The 17121-nt window shown below is 54.1% G+C and overlaps 7 protein-coding genes across 7 annotated transcripts; 4 read left to right on the forward strand and 3 right to left on the reverse strand.

Annotated features, from left to right (window-relative positions):
* Positions 1 to 990: 990 nt before the first annotated feature.
* BDZ83DRAFT_23322 (RTA1 domain-containing protein) lies at positions 991 to 2917 on the forward strand. The gene is made up of 4 exons (XM_060501822.1): positions 991 to 1648; positions 1706 to 1841; positions 1921 to 2294; positions 2427 to 2917. The coding sequence occupies exons 1-4, from the start codon at positions 1424 to 1426 to the stop codon at positions 2832 to 2834; spliced, it is 1143 nt and encodes a 380-aa protein (XP_060361048.1). The 5' UTR covers positions 991 to 1423; the 3' UTR covers positions 2835 to 2917.
* A 539-nt stretch (positions 2918 to 3456) lies between these two features.
* BDZ83DRAFT_23353 (uncharacterized protein) lies at positions 3457 to 4285 on the forward strand. Its single transcript, XM_060501824.1, has one exon. The coding sequence runs from the start codon at positions 3616 to 3618 to the stop codon at positions 4105 to 4107; it is 492 nt and encodes a 163-aa protein (XP_060361049.1). The 5' UTR covers positions 3457 to 3615; the 3' UTR covers positions 4108 to 4285.
* Positions 4286 to 4977: 692 nt separating this feature from the next.
* BDZ83DRAFT_586359 (uncharacterized protein) lies at positions 4978 to 6420 on the forward strand (the record flags this gene model as incomplete). Its single annotated transcript, XM_060505937.1, has 2 exons — positions 4978 to 5903; positions 5967 to 6420. 2 exons carry the CDS (start codon positions 4978 to 4980, stop codon positions 6418 to 6420), a joined length of 1380 nt encoding a protein of 459 aa, XP_060361050.1.
* Positions 6421 to 6569: 149 nt separating this feature from the next.
* Positions 6570 to 7943, reverse strand: BDZ83DRAFT_633464 (threonine dehydratase catabolic). Its single transcript, XM_060509037.1, has one exon. It carries the CDS (start codon positions 7732 to 7734, stop codon positions 6736 to 6738), a length of 999 nt encoding a protein of 332 aa, XP_060361051.1. The 5' UTR covers positions 7735 to 7943; the 3' UTR covers positions 6570 to 6735.
* Positions 7944 to 9087: 1144 nt separating this feature from the next.
* BDZ83DRAFT_707040 (cyclopropane-fatty-acyl-phospholipid synthase) lies at positions 9088 to 11359 on the forward strand. Its single transcript, XM_060511539.1, has 2 exons — positions 9088 to 9364; positions 9490 to 11359. The coding sequence occupies exons 1-2, from the start codon at positions 9242 to 9244 to the stop codon at positions 10912 to 10914; spliced, it is 1548 nt and encodes a 515-aa protein (XP_060361052.1). The 5' UTR covers positions 9088 to 9241; the 3' UTR covers positions 10915 to 11359.
* Positions 11360 to 12256: 897 nt separating this feature from the next.
* Positions 12257 to 14573, reverse strand: BDZ83DRAFT_633468 (heterokaryon incompatibility protein-domain-containing protein). The gene has a single exon (XM_060509038.1). The coding sequence runs from the start codon at positions 14458 to 14460 to the stop codon at positions 12412 to 12414; it is 2049 nt and encodes a 682-aa protein (XP_060361053.1). The 5' UTR covers positions 14461 to 14573; the 3' UTR covers positions 12257 to 12411.
* Positions 14574 to 15030: 457 nt separating this feature from the next.
* BDZ83DRAFT_760498 (uncharacterized protein) lies at positions 15031 to 16233 on the reverse strand (the record flags this gene model as incomplete). The annotated part of the gene is made up of 3 exons (XM_060515164.1): positions 15031 to 15710; positions 15764 to 15924; positions 16083 to 16233. 3 exons carry the CDS (start codon positions 16231 to 16233, stop codon positions 15402 to 15404), a joined length of 621 nt encoding a protein of 206 aa, XP_060361054.1. The 3' UTR covers positions 15031 to 15401.
* Positions 16234 to 17121: the final 888 nt, after the last annotated feature.

The raw sequence follows: 17121 nt of genomic DNA on the forward strand, positions 1-17121 counted from the left end.
GTGTGCAATGCGATCCTGCAGCAGAGATGCAACTCGGATTGGCCAATGGATGTAGCCGTGAGAAAAGGTGCCTCCTTTTTTGCGGTGGTCAGCAATTCAGGGTCGCCAAGCGCTCAGCACGCCCAGATTGATCTGGTTGTCAGGTACTCGGGAAGATAGCCGCGTAATTTCTCACTTGCAGCTGCGGAAGCAAACGAGCAACGGCAACGGCATGCAGCAAGCAGTAGAAGTTCTCAACTCAGCCACGGTGCAAGGCGCGAGACGGAGGCGGTCAACAGAGAGAGAAAAAAACAGGATGCTGAGAAGCGGTCGGCCGAGGACGAAGATAGCTGAGCTTCCCGTCTCCAACCAGTGCCAAAGTGGAGTGCGACGGGGAGGTCTTTGCGGCGCAGAACAGGGGTAAAGTGGACCCTGTTTTTACTGGAAACCGCCAGTTTTAGTGGAGACCTTCGCGGGGTCGGATCAACTGACTGCCATTGGCCCGTGCAGCTGTTTCCGTCTGTTTGAGTCTAGCGTTGGTACATAGTACCTCACCTTAGGTCAGCGGCTTCCTTTCTTGCTGAAAATGAAAAAGTTTCGCCATCTGCACATCGCCAGGGACATCACACAGTTTGTGACGAAAGCTACTTGAGCTTATTATTGGCTTCATCTCTCCTCAGTCACATAGTGAGACTATTCTTCATGCGAGACACACCTAATGAGACATGACCCAAGATCTTGCAGTCCACAGTGCCAAGTGAATGTCTCATTCGAAAACGGCAGTTGGTGCCAAGCTCTTTACGACATCAATTCCTCGAATTTACGTTACGTTTTCGTGGCATTCGCGATGGAGCCTCTTCTCATCAGGCCACACCTGGCCCCCCATCGTCCACTCGCAAGCCAGAGAAGATTCAAAATAGGCAAGTAAGCTTTTGACCGTACCCACCAAAGAGGCTTGTCTTTGCTATCGATCTACACATCGTTTGTTCTTGGACGCCATGTGCACGTGTTGAGCTTCGCCATGTGCCTGATCCTAGAGATGCAGCGTCTTGAACCGAGCCGCGTCACGGTGGAGGATGAGCCAGCCGCCAACTTGCGGAACGTTATCAACCATAAGGCTGGCTGAGCTTAAGAACTTTGGCATTTGCGCCCCATTCAACCGGGACTTTGGTGCTCTACCGGGTCCAATAGGTGGCTGCCTAGCTTCTCGAAGGATTCGAGGGGCTTTTCATCCAGTCACGCGGCACGGCGCTGTAGTACCGAAGCAAGCCAATACCAAAGTCCCAGAGCTGAGCCTCATTCTGCATTTCGTGATGAGCGTCTGCCATGTCGGAGAGCGAACGCTCTGTAGGGCGAGTTGGATATAATATCCACGACTTCGGACGTGAGTTCGGACGGATTAAGTAGACAAGCTTCAAAACACGCGACTCATTTCAGACAAACAATGGCTACCCCAACACCTACCAGTGCGTCTCCTGCGAGCGTGTCTTCGTCCGACTCGTTGCCATCATGCACAACGGCAGTCCCGGGCAAGTACGGACACGTCCCGATCGACGCCTGCAATTCGTACTATGCCTTTGATCCTAGTTTTGGAGGCAATGTCGCGTTTGCCGTTCTCTTTGGCCTGTCGTTTATCGCACACATTGCCCAAGCCATTCTTTACAGAAAGGTACGCAATGCTACTTGTCCTCCAGTCCCAATGGCTTCAAAACTAACACCGAGACAGAGATTCTGCTGGGTTCTTTGCGTCGGCGCCTCGTGGGAACTTATAGCTTTCATTCTCCGGTCCCTCGGCGCCAGGGATCAACAGCAGATTGGTTACCAGATTGGCGGTCAGCTCTTGTTCCTACTCGCTCCACTTTGTAAGTTTTCCTACATGGCTCGGTATACATCTGCGTGACGAATAGCCAAAGTCCAAGGTCGAAAGCTGACGTCGTCCAGGGATCAATGCATTCGCCTACATGCTCTCCGCCAGACTCGTGTACCTCGTCCTGCCCGACCAGCGCGTTTTCCGCGTCAAAGCGACGGCCCTCACCAAGATCTTCGTCACCATGGACGTCGTCTGCTTCCTGGTGCAAGGGGCGGGCGGCGCGATGATGTCCAACACGGAGACCGCATCGGACGACCCCATCCTGCGGACCGGCAAGCAGGTGTACATGATTGGGTGCGGCTTGCAGCTCGCTTTTATTGTCGTCTTTTGCGGGCTCATGGGTCGCTTTTACGCCAAGATGAGGCGGGCACAGAGATTCGACCTCGATTTGAAACGGATCGGGGCCATTGTGTTGGTGATGTTTGTGGTGCTGGTTCTCATCATTGTGAGTTGTTTCTTTTCTTAGTCTTTCTTGCAACCTGCATCTCCTTATCTACCCACCTACCCCTGCATGACAGAACATGTTTGACGAGAAGACGGGATGAACGGACCGAGCTGACACTTTTCCTTCGCGGAGATCCGGATCATCTTTCGGTTGGTCGAGTTCGGACCGGGGGCGAACATGGACAACCCGATTCTGACAAACGAGAACTACGCGTTCGGGCTCGACGCACTGCCGATGGTGCTCGCGCTCATGTTGCTCAACGCTGTGCATCCGGGTATTGTGCTCAGGGGCGAGAACAGCGAGTTTCCTCGGCTGTCGAGGAAGGAGAAGAAGCAGGTGAAGCTTGAGAGGAAGGCTGCCAAGAGAGAGTCCAAGCTGGCCAAGAAGGTGGCGAGGGAGCAGAACAAGAAGGATAAGGCGACGGGCTTGGAGGTGGATAGTGATGAGGGTAACTATGTTGCCATGGAAGAGAGGCCGTTGGCGGCGGACGAATATGACAGCGATGACAGGACTGGCGGTAGGGGAAGCCATCATGTCTAGAGGGAAACGAGACTGCCACTGTTCCGAGCCAAGGTACCTACTTACCGTGTCCTGGATTGTGGCATCATGTGTAGAATCAGTGTAGCGTGGAATAGCTCGGGCGTTTTGGCAGTTTAGATGGACCTTTGATGTGTCCGAGGACACTCTTCTTACCTGTCTTAGGTATCTAATTTACTTTGACACCAATCGGACTCTTGGGAATGTCGTCATGAAACAACACAGCGTTGCTTCTGAGATGCATGCATGAATGGAATGGACTGCTTGTGCAGCATGTCGGCACATCTATTCTGTGAGTATTGAGCGAGGAATCTCTTGTGATAAGTTCATCGCACATCGGGTTTGGATGATGATGTTGCAAGTTCAAAAGTTCAAGATTCAGAAGTTGATGTTCCGCTCATGTCGTGGCGTATGTACGTACCCCGTGAGACCCTGATTAGGTAAGGCGAGAAGGTACCTTACCTGATTCGACGATTCGACAGCATCGCCACGGGGATCCACCCGGCGCGGGAATTAGCGCGTGTTAAAAAAAGCACCATGACTGCCGCCAGCCTGCGATCATCGGGCACTGTGACACTGTGTTCTTGCTGCAATGATCAGGTGACAGCACGGTACAAATACTCGATGCAATATCAGGAGGATCTGGCTTGGTGGAGGCAGCGCAAACAAGCGAGGACGAACGCGCCTCGACTGCCCCTGCTCTCTGGCCCAAACCCACTTCCTTCCAACGATCCAACTCCATTTCCCCCGTTGGGTCCCCAACTCCTTCAATATCCCCCATCGGATGACTTCTTCCACCATTCTTCTCTCATCCCTGTCCATTTGGACTCGAACGGGCGAACCAACATGCAGGTTTGACAAGTTGGGCGGCCCTCGAGAGCACAAAGGGCCATGGAAAGAATACCAACGGCTGCCCCCAAGATCGTTCCGGATCATGGTAACAAGAGAGAGGGAGAGGGGCGGGCCAAGGTACAACTTCAGAGTTCCCACAGAGGAGAAACAGCAGCTTTGGCATCATGGGGGCCAGCCTCTGTCTTGTGTCTGTATGATCTGTATCACCTCCTGCAGAGGCCACGGGAGCCATGCGCAGAAGTCTGCAACCAAACACAGCAAGCGGCGAGCGAGCCCGACAGGACGATCACTCTATCACGAACCACAACCGGGCTTCCCGTCGTGTCTTATTGTTCCCCATCGAGCAATCAGGATCATACTCAGACCAGCTCAGGTCAGGCCAGTCGAAAAGTGTGAGCGACTCGCTCGGCCGGTAGGTGGGTAGAAGCAAATTGCGAGCGAAAAAAGAGTTATCCAAGCTTTCCGCCTGTTCCTGGCTTCCCTACTTCTTAGTTTCCGTCTGCCAATCCTTCTCTTCTTACGTAGCACCCGTAGCTCCAACTCACTAGCTTCACCTCGCACTCTCACCGGCACCGAGCCTCCTTCGCCCTTCTGCTGCCTGCGCGGTTCTCAGATCCGCACGGACTGGTCCCGGGCGGGCGCTTGTCTCTCATCGCCACGGTACACAGCAGAAACGTCCCTCCAAAGGCCCCAATGTATGAATGATCCCAAGAGATCTTCAGACCCCCGGTAACGCCCCGAGCGGTGCGAATCTGCGGGTTGTGGTACGACGGTAAGGCATGCTTTTTTGTTGCATTTGGGGTCCTGGAGGGGCGGCAGCCCCTCTCCCCCTTCCCTTCCTCTCTCGAGTGAGAGTCGAATCTTGGTATGCTCACGATCGGAGGATCCTTGAAACACGGCTCCCCAATCAGCGTCAGCCTCGTTGGCGTCGCCCCCCGGGGGCCCGGAGGATCAACACCCCCCCTCCACCCTCCAGAGGTCCCTGTTCCGATCTAAATTACACTCCGTCGCCCAATCCCTCGTCAGCATTGGTTTCTTCTTTCTCATTCTTTTCCTTTTTTGCCTATCCTGGTCCCTTTTACTCGTCACTCTAGATTTCACGTCTCCTTCTTCTAGTCTCTTTGGTTTCTTTGCTCTGTTATTAATTATATGGATACCATTGAGCAACAGCTCTCGTCACAACTCATCCTAGTCTTCAGCGGAGGTCACTTTTGGAACGGGGAAAAGGAATAAAAGTCCCAGGAAGGGCCGAGCTAGGAGAAAAAGGTCCCCTCGCAGACTTACGTACAACAAGATGTTGTTGAACGACTGCTTCGCGCGGCTACCGCCTACCGCCGCGATACTGCTCCTCTCGAACATCTTCGCCCTGACCGAAGCCGGCGCTCTCCCCCGCCAAACAGAGCATGCTCAAGTTCACATCGCCTACCGCACACTGGACGTCCGTAGCTGGCCGCTGGCAACACCGGCGCCATGGCTGGGTATTATGAGGAGACAGGATGACAGCACCAACACAGTTTGTGGTTACCTCGGTGGTGACCCAAATCTGCCGGCGACATGCTCTGCTGGTTCCCACTGCGCCATGGACGCTTCCGTTTCGGCCATTGGCTGCTGCCCGAACGGCGCCGCCTGTACGACGGGCGTGTATACGAGCTGTGTCGACGAGAACAGCCCCACTCAAACAGCTTCGGATCCGTACATCTTCACTTGCCAGGGCTCCAATGTCTGCTACCGCAACAGTTTCGATGGAGGTGCTTACCAGTATGGATGCGGCACGACAAGCCAGGGTACGACTGTCGCTGCCACCGCATCAGGACTCAGCACTACAGTGGCCATTACGCACATCTCAGGCCTCGTCACGAGACAGGAGACCGCTTCATCGAGTAGCTCATCCTCCAGCAGCTCAAGCTCGTCGAGCAGTTCTTCTACGACTTCAAGCTCTTCGAGCTCATCCACAAGTTCTACGACCAGCTCATCTTCAAGGACCTCCACAACGTCATCAGCATCGTCAACCTCGTCTGCGCCGGCGGCTACCAGCAGCGCTCCTCCAGTGAACGCCGAGGCTGCCGCAGCAGGACTCAGACGCAACGGGGGCATCATCGGCGGTGTCATCGGCGGCTGCGCTGTGTTCGTGGCCCTCGTCTCAGTGGCACTTTGGATGCGCAAGCGCAAGCGTGGCAACAAGCGTCTCGGTCCTGGCGCTGGCAAAGGTCCCACTTATGTGTAAGTCCAAAACCCATCCATGATCATCCCACAATTAAACCAATCAAACTAACTTCCCCGCAGCCCACAAACGAACCAAAAGGACTTCGCACCCGTGCCCGGCGGCGAGATGATGTTCGACCAGGCAGGCTACGGCCACCCGTCCATGATGCCCGGCGCCCACGGCAACACCACCTCCATCAGCGGAGGCCGATCCGCCAACAGTCCGCCGTCGTCCGCACCTCACGGAGGATACAACCCCGCCAGCGGCGCCTCTGCGTCCGGCGCGTCCCGGTCAACGGGTGACGATACCCCGCTCACGCACCAGGGCGAGATGGAGGAGTTTTCTCGGGGGTATAATGACGCTGTTGTGCGTGGGGGTGAAGGGGGACACAGAGCGACTAGTTCGGGTACGGACGGGAGCCCCTACGGCGCTGGCGCTGGGGCGACGAATGCTGGGCACCGGGCTGATGGGTCTGAGGAGAGGCCGTTATGGCAGCAGAACCGGAGGCAGAGCCGGAATTTGATGTGGATGTAAGATGGGATGAGGTTAGGAGGTTTGGGTGGGTTGGTTTGGTCAGGCTCTAATGTCTCGGAGTTTTGGATATATCTTGGCATCATCAAGGAGGGATTCAATATTGGCCCTGGTAGACTCGGAGTTGCAATGCTCCTAATACGTAAATAATTCGTACCCAGCATACCATGTTTCTTTATTGAAAGTCTAGCATGTTCCAAGCTTAAATCTATCTCGTCTACGGCTGTCGACTTGAGCAACCATTACCCTGCCTATTAAGCAGTCCGATATCTATACAGAAACAGAGTCTTCAAAAAGTCCACGCACAACCCGTTATAACTATTCCAAGCCATAGATAATCTTCTTAACAACCCCCTGATCAACATTTCCCCCACAAAGCAAAACAACACTCGTCTGGCCCTCAACCTCCCCCTTGACCTTCTCAAACCCCGCAAGCGCCAACGCAGCAGCCCCCTCGACAATCATATTCTCCTCCACCGCAATCTTTTTCATCGCATCCGCAATCTCTCCCTCGCTACATCCAATAACCCGATCCACCACCTCACTCGCAAGCGGAAGCGTAATCGAGTCCTCGTCCATCCCGCCCGCCACCGCCTCGGCAAGCGTAGGCAAATGCTCCGTCTCCACAACCTTCCCAGCACGGATAGACTCCGCAAGAGCCTGCGAATTCGTCGCCGCGACGCCGTAGATTTTCACGTGTGGAGCAAACGCCTTGAGAACGGACCCGATGCCGCTGATGAGTCCCCCACCGCCCATCGCGATGAAGATGTTATCGAGGCGGGGGATCCCTTGGGCGGCGCACTGTTCTAGGATCTCGAGGGCGATTGTGCCTTGCCCTGCGACGACAAGGGGGTCGTTGTAGGGTGAGATGTAGGTGTATCCCTCCGAAGCGGCGAGGTGTTGGGCGTGTTGTTCCGCGAGACCTGTTTCTGCGCCGTGGAGGATTACGGTGGCGCCGAGGGCATTGATTTTGGCGAGTTTGGCGGGGAAGACTGTCTCTGGGAGGACGACGGTGAGGGACCGGTTTAGGGCGTGGGCTGCGTGGGCGGCGCCGATGCCGTGGTTTCCCGAGGATGCTGTGATGAGCTTTGCATCGTTTTGGGAGCCGGTTGCTTGGGATGCGGAGATTTTGGAGGTTGCGCCGCGGAGTTTGAAGGAGCCTGTGAGTTGAAAGTTTTCTGCTTTGAAGAGGACTTTGGCGTTGGTGTCGCGGCCTGTTGTGCGGGCTGGGAGGAGGGGGGTTGTGTAGATGTGGGAGGCGATGCGGGACCTGGCTTGGACTGCGCTGGCTGCTACTTCGTGGATTGAGAGGGACATGTTGGTGTGTGGTGGTGGAGATTTGGGATTTGAGCAATCAGAAATGCTGGAACTAAGGCAGTATGGGTACTGTAGACCGAGCTGGAAACGTAAAACTGAACCTGGCTGTAAATGATGTATCTACGCAAGTACTTTATAGAACACTTTGAGGACGTCTTGAAGATGTATGAATCAGGGACTACGGGACTTTGGATCTGTTAAAGTACTCCGTACGCCCTGTTGATGACGGACGACCCACTCAAAAGGCTGCATATCTGATTGGCTTGAGTAGCATTTACCTTTTCAGCGATGCAAGGCGTTGGATCCTTCCAACCAAAGTCCCAGCACCGTCTGCAGTGTAACGATGGCTCGGAACCGGGCCGGACTTGTCGTTGCTAGTATGCGACTTGGGTCGGCAACGGCGGGTTCCACAATGCCGTTAGATGTACCCACTAACGCCGTCCCGGGGCCCGGGAACCCGGATAGACCCCGGATCGGATCCGGAGCAATCTGGGTTATTGATAAGACACCTTGAGATAAGGTTCCTTGGACCCTGAGCTCGTGCCATTCCTCGGCCGAAATCGGATTCAGCATTTACTATCATGCGAAAAGTAAAATGCATATTTGAACAGCACAACAACCAACAATGAAGCGTCATTTCGCTACCTTATGATTGAATCCCATCACCGCTCATTTTGGCCTGGCTGGTTTCGTAAATTGACATTGTCTGATTGGCTCAACGTGGCCATCATCATTTCAAGACTCAACATGGATAGGTCCTGTTGAAGGCCCGGGCTATCTAAACCCACAACCCGGAAGGGTGAAATTGGATGGTTAGGTTCTCTACGGTCTATGTACCGTTCTGTGCAACGCTGTGTGTGTGGCTGGCTCACTGGCAAAGGTATCAAGTCTCAACCAAGATCTGGGGAATGTCGAGACCTTGGAGGATTGGACGGTCTAGAAAGACCAGAAAAGCCACCCCTACCCCTCCGGCCTCCGGGCGGTGAAGACTTTTTTCGTGAATTCTTTCCTGACATTTGGTGACTTCGTGGCCTCAACTGACTTGGCGGTGCATTGCCCGCAGGGGTCCTTGGGATTGCCAGGGTCGCTTCAACCAGTTGTGTGCGACGTTGCCCTCTTTTATCAGCGCCCCTGCATAAAATTGCCCACAAAAGCGGACCCAGCGGCGTCCGAGAAACACACAATGCGGTTAGGCCAAGACAGAAACGCTGCTAGAAGCCAAGTAAACCACCCCGTTACCGCACCCCGTAGGCCCCCGTAGCCCCCCCCGAAAAGGGCCAAGGGCCCCACCCAAATTCTGTTGGTGGTCGCGACCCGCGTCGGAAACAGCTCCAGCTTTAAATCTGTCCACACCTTTTCCACAGGCGGTGTCTCCAACTACATCTCCAACCACCTTTCCTCCTTTGTATCCCGATACGCGGTTAGAAAACGAAGCTGCGCGCGACAAAGATCGAAACCGCGGAGCTTTCCTTTCTAACATAAGCACCATCAGCTTACATCGTCCATCATGGCTGACGAAAAGCGCAAGGACGGCGCGCAGCTTGAGGGTGACATCACCTTCATCGCGACCCCTGCCGCGAAGCCCTCCACGTTCAGCACTGGCGAGGACTGCGGTGTCAAGACCACCAACGTAAGGACTTTCTAGCAAAACCCCTATCCCGCAGATTGCCTCAATCGACTGCGAACAATCACAGACAAGCTCAATTGTCTTGTCTCCCTGCGTCCCTGACCCAGAGCTGACCTTCTCCTGTCCAGTACCCCACCATCAACAACCCTACTCTTCCTGCCGAGGGCCCTGGCAATGAATCCTTCTCCAACTGGATCCTCGGAGCTGTCCTCGCCGGTGTCCCTCTCTGGGTCACCCGCATCTTCGGCGGCGGTCTCAAGACCTTCATCTTCTTCTTCATCCTCTTCGTTGTCCCCCTCCTGATCGCCTTCTGGACCGTCTCCTCAAGGTTCTCTCCCCGCATCAACGACAAGGCCAAGCTCCCCGGCCGCCCCGTCGAGCACTACCTCACCTTCAAGAACGAGGAGGACCGCAAGCAGTACAGCGGACGCAACAAAATCCCCATCCAGACTTTCGCTGAGCTCTACACCGAGGGCCTCGTCGACATCAACGGCGACCTCCTTGACGCCCTCGAGTACCGCCACGACTGGTCCAACTTTGCCTTCACCTACTCCCTGTTCCGCTTCATCTTCCTCGAGTTCGCCCCCGATGTCATCTTCCACTCCCGCCAGCAGGATGAGGACCAGATCAAGCCCACCTACGACAAGGGTAACGACCACTACTCCTACTTCCTCGGTCCCCGCATGGTCTACACCAGTGGTCTCTTCTCCGACCTCAGCCGCGAGGAGACCCTCGAGGAGATGCAGGACAACAAGATGGCCGTCGTTTGCGAGAAGCTCGGCCTGAAGGAGGGCGAGACTATGCTCGATATCGGCTGCGGATGGGGCACCCTCGCCAAGTTCGCCAGTGTCAACTACGGAGCCAAGGTCACCGGTGCCACCATTGCCAGCAACCAGGCCGCCTGGGGTAACGACGGCCTCCGCCGCGCCGGCATCCCCGAGAGCCAGAGCCAGATCCTCTGCATGGACTACCGCGACATCCCCACCAAGAAGTTCAACAAGATCTCCCAGCTCGAGATGGGCGAGCACGTCGGTATCCGCAGACTCACCACCTTCTTCCGCCAGTGCTACGACATGCTCGAGGATGACGGCGCCATGTACGTCCAGCTCTCCGGTCTCCGCAAGGCCTGGCAATACGAGGACTTCATCTGGGGTCTCTACCTCAACAAGCACATCTTCCCCGGCGCCGACGCCTCTACCCCGCTCGCCAACTACGTCGGCTGCCTCGAGAGCGCCGGCTGGGAGATCAAGAGCATCGACACCGTCGGCGTTCACTACTCTGGCACCCTCTGGCGCTGGTACCGCAACTGGCTCGGCAACTCCGAGACCGTCCACGCAAAGTACGGCCAGAAGTGGTACCGCATCTGGGAGCTCTTCCTCGCCTGGTCCGTCATCGCCTCCCGTCAGGGCAGCGCCACCTGCTTCCAGATGGTCGTCGTCAAGAACCTCAACGCCACCCACCGCATCGACGGCTTCTCTTCCCAGTTTGGCCTGTCTGGCGCCCTCGCCGCCGCCAAGGCTGCTGGCAAGGCTGTCTTCCCCCGGTCGACGTAATTGCAGAAATCACGCGACACGCCCTCCACTGTTAGTGTGTGAGAGTGTGAAGAAAATGGCTGTATGTGTCCATGAATGGAAATGAATGATTTTCCTCCCCCTCCCCTTTTGTCCTCCCGCGGCGACCCGACCAAAGTTTTTCTATCTTTTCTCTCATCTGGCTCCTGGGGCCGAGGGATGGCAAAACGAGAAGAGGGACGGGGTGGAGGAGAACGGGCTTTTACGTTGTCATATCTTGGAGGTCGGGGCTTTATTATAAAAGTTTTTGATCCCATACACAGGCTAGATAGAGAGAGAGAGAGGCGTGGTGGGGGATCCAAACCCCGCTCCGTGCTCCAGTGCTAGAGTCCCGGTTTCGTTACTGGGTTCCTTAGATATAGGGAGGAAAGATGTTCACGAATGTCGACATGTTGTTGATGTTAATGAGACAAAAGTTACAAGTTGATCCTGCTTCGAGTTGCTTCGCTTTCTAAGTTCGGTGTGTGCCGTTATTGTGATGTCTTCCATCTCGTTTACTCGTTTCCTCAAATGAGAGTCGTGATCCCCGGTCCGAAGTGTGATACTGCCCCTGGCCGAACTCTGTGCTCACAGATTGAATTTCCTAACGAATTACCTTCTCTCTTCTTCGTCGTGCCAGGCATGCCGCTCTTGCTCGTTCTTCTTGTCACGCAACGGCCTCTTTCCAACAAACCGAGGAAGCCTGGACGGCCCTTGTTGCGGGTGATAAGGTGATGCTTCTCCTTCGGCGTCACGAACTTCATATGGGAATTAACCCCTGAAGACCTACAAGGTTCCGGGGGGGCCATCACACGCCACCCGTTGCCTTTACCTGTCCTCATTGAGAGGACGTAAGCCGATGTTTAGCCCATACTGGGACGTTCTTCTCAACTTATCCTATAAGGGTAGTTCATCATCCACCCCTTTTTGGTGCTGGCAACTGAGCCCGATCATGTCATGCCAGCCGGGAGCTTGCTCGAGATGACGCCACTTCAACAGCTTGATCTTTCACGAAGATGCTGGCGGTTGGCCTTAGTGAATTCTTTGCGACCGTAATGGGTTGGCCGCTCTAGCATAGGAGGCCGTTGAGGAGGCCGTTGTGAATACCGGAGCTTAAGCCACGCCTTTCTTCTTCGGGATCGATCGTCATAGATGAGGTTGATAGTGCGATCTAGGTTTAAACAAATCCAAAGGCGTCTCGCATTATAGTTATAAGCTAAGATGGCATGCATGGACATGAAATTGTAGCACTTGGATAGCCCGTCGAACACCCAAGTTCGAAATGCGACCTTGCAACTTGATTGAACTTGTGAACATGAAGTCCGCGGCTGTAGGGGTATAATTCTACTTTACCCCAGAAACAATCTCGTAACAGAGAGAACGTTAGCGTTGGGGTACTGGTAATAATTGTGGGCGAAACGATCAGTAGACCACTGAGTAGAAGTCAGACGCAGACCTATGATCCCCAAAAGCACATGGTCCGATTCTAACACGAAGACCTTAGAATATTCTAAACTCCACTTCACTCGGCTTAGTATCGAGGAACTCTCCATGCATGATGCCGTCTACATTTGCACCTCCTTTGAAGTAAAAGCCCCCTTCAACCCGCCGCTTTAGGATGATTGGCGAAGGTACTTTCCAGATCAACGTCACAACATCGTCGACCTCTACCCCGGCATGCCCAAGACCAAGCATCCCATTTGCTGTCTTGAAAAGTGTTCGATTTGTGTTTTGGTGAGTCAGGTGATACCTCCATCTTTGCCCAAACAGCTCTAGAGCCTCGTCATCCATCTTTCCGTCTTTGCTGTTGTCGAAGACGAACCTGATCTCTGCGCCAGTCAAGTCGGTAATCTTCACGTCCTGAACTCGCATGACCTTGCGAAGAAGCCCCGGGACTCTGCCTACTGCATCGAAGCCCTCCATGGTCGTGCGGGAGCTCCAATTATTGGCAGGCGCGATCATCCGCCAAACGTAGTCTTCCTTAGGGCCAACCTCCGGTCCGAGTCCGACGAATTCCACAATTGAAAGGAACCAGTCGTCGGGGTTGTTCAATCGGGGCCACGAGTAGTCATCGGACCGAATCCACTCGTGGGGTTTCATCACCTTGGTGATTCTATCGACATAACAGCCTCGCTGTATGATGCTTGGTTTTACACCCCTCACTACAGAGTACAACGCCCTTCGGGATTGCCGTCTCGATGCAGTTGCTTTGAACCCTGTACCGTAGCTGATTGGCCATGTCACTAGGCCGTGTCGACCGATTTCTTGCCAGTCCGGTACCCACGTAGGAAGCCTACCGTTGGGGCTTCCCGGAGGGATGCAGTCGAGGTCAAAGCTGGGTGACGTCTCGCTCTCGACCGGGTTACTCAGCATAGTCGCTGTGATTTCCACAAACACCTCTTTCCGCGTGAGAGAGTAGTCCGCCCGGAGCACATTTCTTTCGTGGTCTGCAAGCACACCAAGCAGCCCGAAAGCAATATCTCTCGGGTCCGTGGCAGAGTAATGAGGCCGCTTTGGCGGTTTCTCCGCGGTCCACAGTATATCTACCAAATTCACAATCAACCCCTTTTGGTGATGACGCCGAACTCTCAGAGGCGTTAAATGATTGACACTTAGCGGAACATTCTTGTCGATCGTAGAAAATAACGGACTGTTATAAGGAATCATATTGCGTATCCTCCAGAGTAAATCAACGGTAGCGTCCAGTGCGTCAAGAGAAACACTCTTGCTGCCAGAAATTACAGAGGTCTTCCGGGCCAGGCAGACTTCTTGTACGATCCAGATGCGCTGCCAGTAGTCTCTAGCCAGGAGGTCGCGAATGCCTGTGCTGATGGATGGTGACTTGGGAGCCAAAAAGTCACACAAGGTCTCGTACGCGGCCACTGGGAAGAATGGCAAGGTTCCCACCCCGCCCTCGTATGGAGTCGTGTCCAGCCCGGAGCCAACTGGGATTCTGTCTGCCAAATTCGCAGGATCTCCCGGCTCGCGGATGAAAGCGTTTGTTCCGGTTAACTGACCGAGATAAATTGCGACGTACCGGTAGAGAATTTTGTCAATTTCGTGGTCCGACCGTAGATCTTCGGGGAGGTACTTTAGAAGTCTTTTTCCAGTTCGGGATAAGAAATCCATGGCCGCGTCACTACTTTGGGTTCCGGGGCCCAGCCACATGTAGACCATGTCGGCGCCGCTATAGATGTCCCGCATAGCGTTGATCTGCCAGCTCTTCTCCTTCAAGTCAATCTGTTTTATACAGATGGAATCGATCCAGAGCCAGGAGTCTACTGCGTTCATTCGTAGTTGCTTGAGCGCAGCGTGGAGGTTCATCGTGACGTTGAAGGAGGCGCCCTCGATTTCGATGGCCATGGTGCTGGCGGTGCTCCCCCAAACGTACGAAAGTGCCGCGTATGACAGTCCGGGCTCATCTAGCGAGGCATGTTTGATGTCGAGCACAATCGTGGTCTTGATGCTGACCTGTCCGTCGAGCAAGGGGCGGATTCGGACGAGCCTGATTTCTCGCCGATCTTTGTTTAGAGGAGCATGGGTGAACATGTTCTGCGCGATATGCAGATGTCGCGATATTAACGATGTGAGAAACGGGTTGAATAAAAAGTTGTTTGATTTCCGAGCCAAGACTTGGTGATTCTTGTAAGTTGAAAGGATTTTGGAATGGGCTGAGAAGCATTTGGGGGAAAGGAGCTGAAAGATCCCTGGTGGTTCGCGAAAGGCAGCCTGCACTTTTGAATCACATGAGGGATATTTCATTGGTCGTTCAACACGAACCAGTGATGTGAAAGCCTGATTTATCACGAAACCCCCTGCTTCTAATACAAAATTGTCTACTGTCAAAAGTTTACCCGTGCTAGCCCAGAATCTCAGACCGGATACAAAAGCTTTCGAAGGACGGCACAAATTTCTTCAACAGTCGCTGCCGGAGTCTCAGCGTCGCCTTGCTGTTCAGGTTCACCAGGTTCGCTCGCCTGTCTCTCCTCTACCTCACGTCGCTGCTAGTACTGAGGTCTCGCCTTGCCGCGTCTCCTATATACCCCACTCCCAAGCCTCTTCAAAAACATGGGATGGCTCTCACTTGTTGGATTCTCCGAGTATCCAAAGTTGATGGAGGGAAGCTAGATCGGACGGGCTAAAATATTTCCCGCCTTTTTCCAGCATAAGGGGACGCCCTGTTGTTGCGTGTCCATGCGTGACCAGCAGGCATAGCGGCACCGTTGCCTAGCTGGCCATGGCAATGTATCGCCGACGATCATTTCTTCGAGCAGCTGCCATATGCGACGTCGGTTGTGTAGACCAGCGGGTACATGGGCTAAATCAGTATGATAGCCAGTTCCTCCCATAGTTGGTTTGCCTTGAGGACCAGTGACACCGGGTGTGGCTCTGATAGTGTCAGGTACATCTAGGAGAACCCCGTAGTCAACACCCCGACTGAGCTGCCGAACCAACAGCTCCCAGTCCCATTCGAAGGACTCACCACCAGGTCAGGGCTCAGAGTCTTTTGCGTCGATGCAAGCTGGATCAATGTCCCACAGCCAGGGGAGAAGCCCGCGGGACCCTGCCTTAAGTTGATCCCTCCATAATCTCTGGGGTAACAGATGGGAAGACTCAGGAGGAATGTTGCGTCCCATGGCCGCGAGGATATTATCGAGGATCTCTGTCGGCAGCTTGGAAAGGCTGTCGGCAAGCATGGTACCCTTTTTGGTTCGAGTGACTTTGGATCGGTAGGCGCGTAGATTTTGGAGCAGGCAGCTCGTCAGTTCCTCGACTTCCAAGGGGCTACTAGTGAGAGTCTATGTACATATCAATGGCCAGCAATGATGTAAACAGCATAATCTGCACTTACATAGTATGGTTTTGATAGAGTAGAAGAATAAGGACCCGGCCAATTCAGCCCAGAGAAATCTTCTTCCTCCCAGGTTGGCTCACCAGCCACGGTAGATTGAGGCACATAATATTCGTTACGGCTGAGAGTGTAGTTTGCTTGAGGAAAATAACCCGACGAGCCTGTGCATTTGAAAGTGATGCTCTGTCTCCATCTAAGAGCTGTCCACAAACCACGTAAATCTCGCACATGTGCCAGTGTCGAGGATGCGAATACTCGTTCAGCGATTTCCAAACATTGGGTGTGGACAGCAGCGTAGATCCGATCATCAAAAGTGTACCCCTCGCTAAGATGGAAACTGAAAGGCTGTCGGCTACCGTCGGGGTCAACTCCGAGGAACTTGAGCCCTTCATTTGCTTCAGCAACATGAATCTCGATATCTGAATCTTGGGATCTCGGCCGAATATCACGTGTGTTTGGGAGATCGTCATATCCTGGCAACTGGTGTGGAAGCTTTTTTGCGTAGTTTGGAAGAAGTTTCCCAAACTCGTCGTCAGGGTCACAAAGCAAACGGGCTTTTGTAAGCCATCTAGACTTGTCCTTTAAGTCGCCGAAATCTTTCAACTCCGGAGGATAAACGTGTTCGCCAGTTTCGATGTCTTCTAATAATGGTCCTCCATATAAGGTCGCGGGAATGTTGTTGTTGTTGTTGTTGTTGTATTTAACGCCGTGGCGGCCGGGCTAGAGCCCTTACCGCAGACCTCCCGAAGGGTATATGGCGTGGAGGGCCGTGAGCCAAGGCTACCTACTCTACAGTACGTCGTCTCTTTACATCGTCCTCCAAATCATGCCTTGTGGCCACTACGCGTTCTGTCTGTCCCCGGTTCCCGCTGGTGCCCCAGTTTCATTCTTTCCCAAATCGTCCCTTGGAATCGGGAGGTTCTTTGTAGTCCGCACTCACATCTACCTAGGTGTGGATGCTGCTACCGCAGACAGATCTTCTGGAAGAAGTCCGTCACGCGGAGAAAGGCCTCGAAGCCTCGTGGGTCGGTGATTAATCTCTTGAAGTAGGCCTCGAGAGATCCCATAGGACCTATGGGCTCGGGCATACTGCGAGAGTGGAGGGTCGGCCACCGTTGCCTCCTCGCCAGCGTTAGTCGACAGTAGACCAGGTGGTCCACGTCTTTCGCCTCTCCACAAGAGCACATCATTAGAGCGTCGTCGTGGTTGAAACGTCGGTGATATTGCTCGAAGTCCCCGTGACCCGATCGTGCCGCCAGCAGGTGATGTAACGTAGCCCGCGGCAAGGCCAGTTCAGGAGGGCTGGACAGAGCTGCCTCAAGCCCCAAGTCCGCGTACCGCGGCCTTCGCTCTTTATA

This window comes from Colletotrichum acutatum, assembly GCF_030867785.1.
Source record: "Colletotrichum acutatum strain CBS 112980 chromosome Unknown BDZ83scaffold_105, whole genome shotgun sequence".
Classification (NCBI taxonomy): Eukaryota; Fungi; Ascomycota; class Sordariomycetes; order Glomerellales; family Glomerellaceae; genus Colletotrichum; species Colletotrichum acutatum.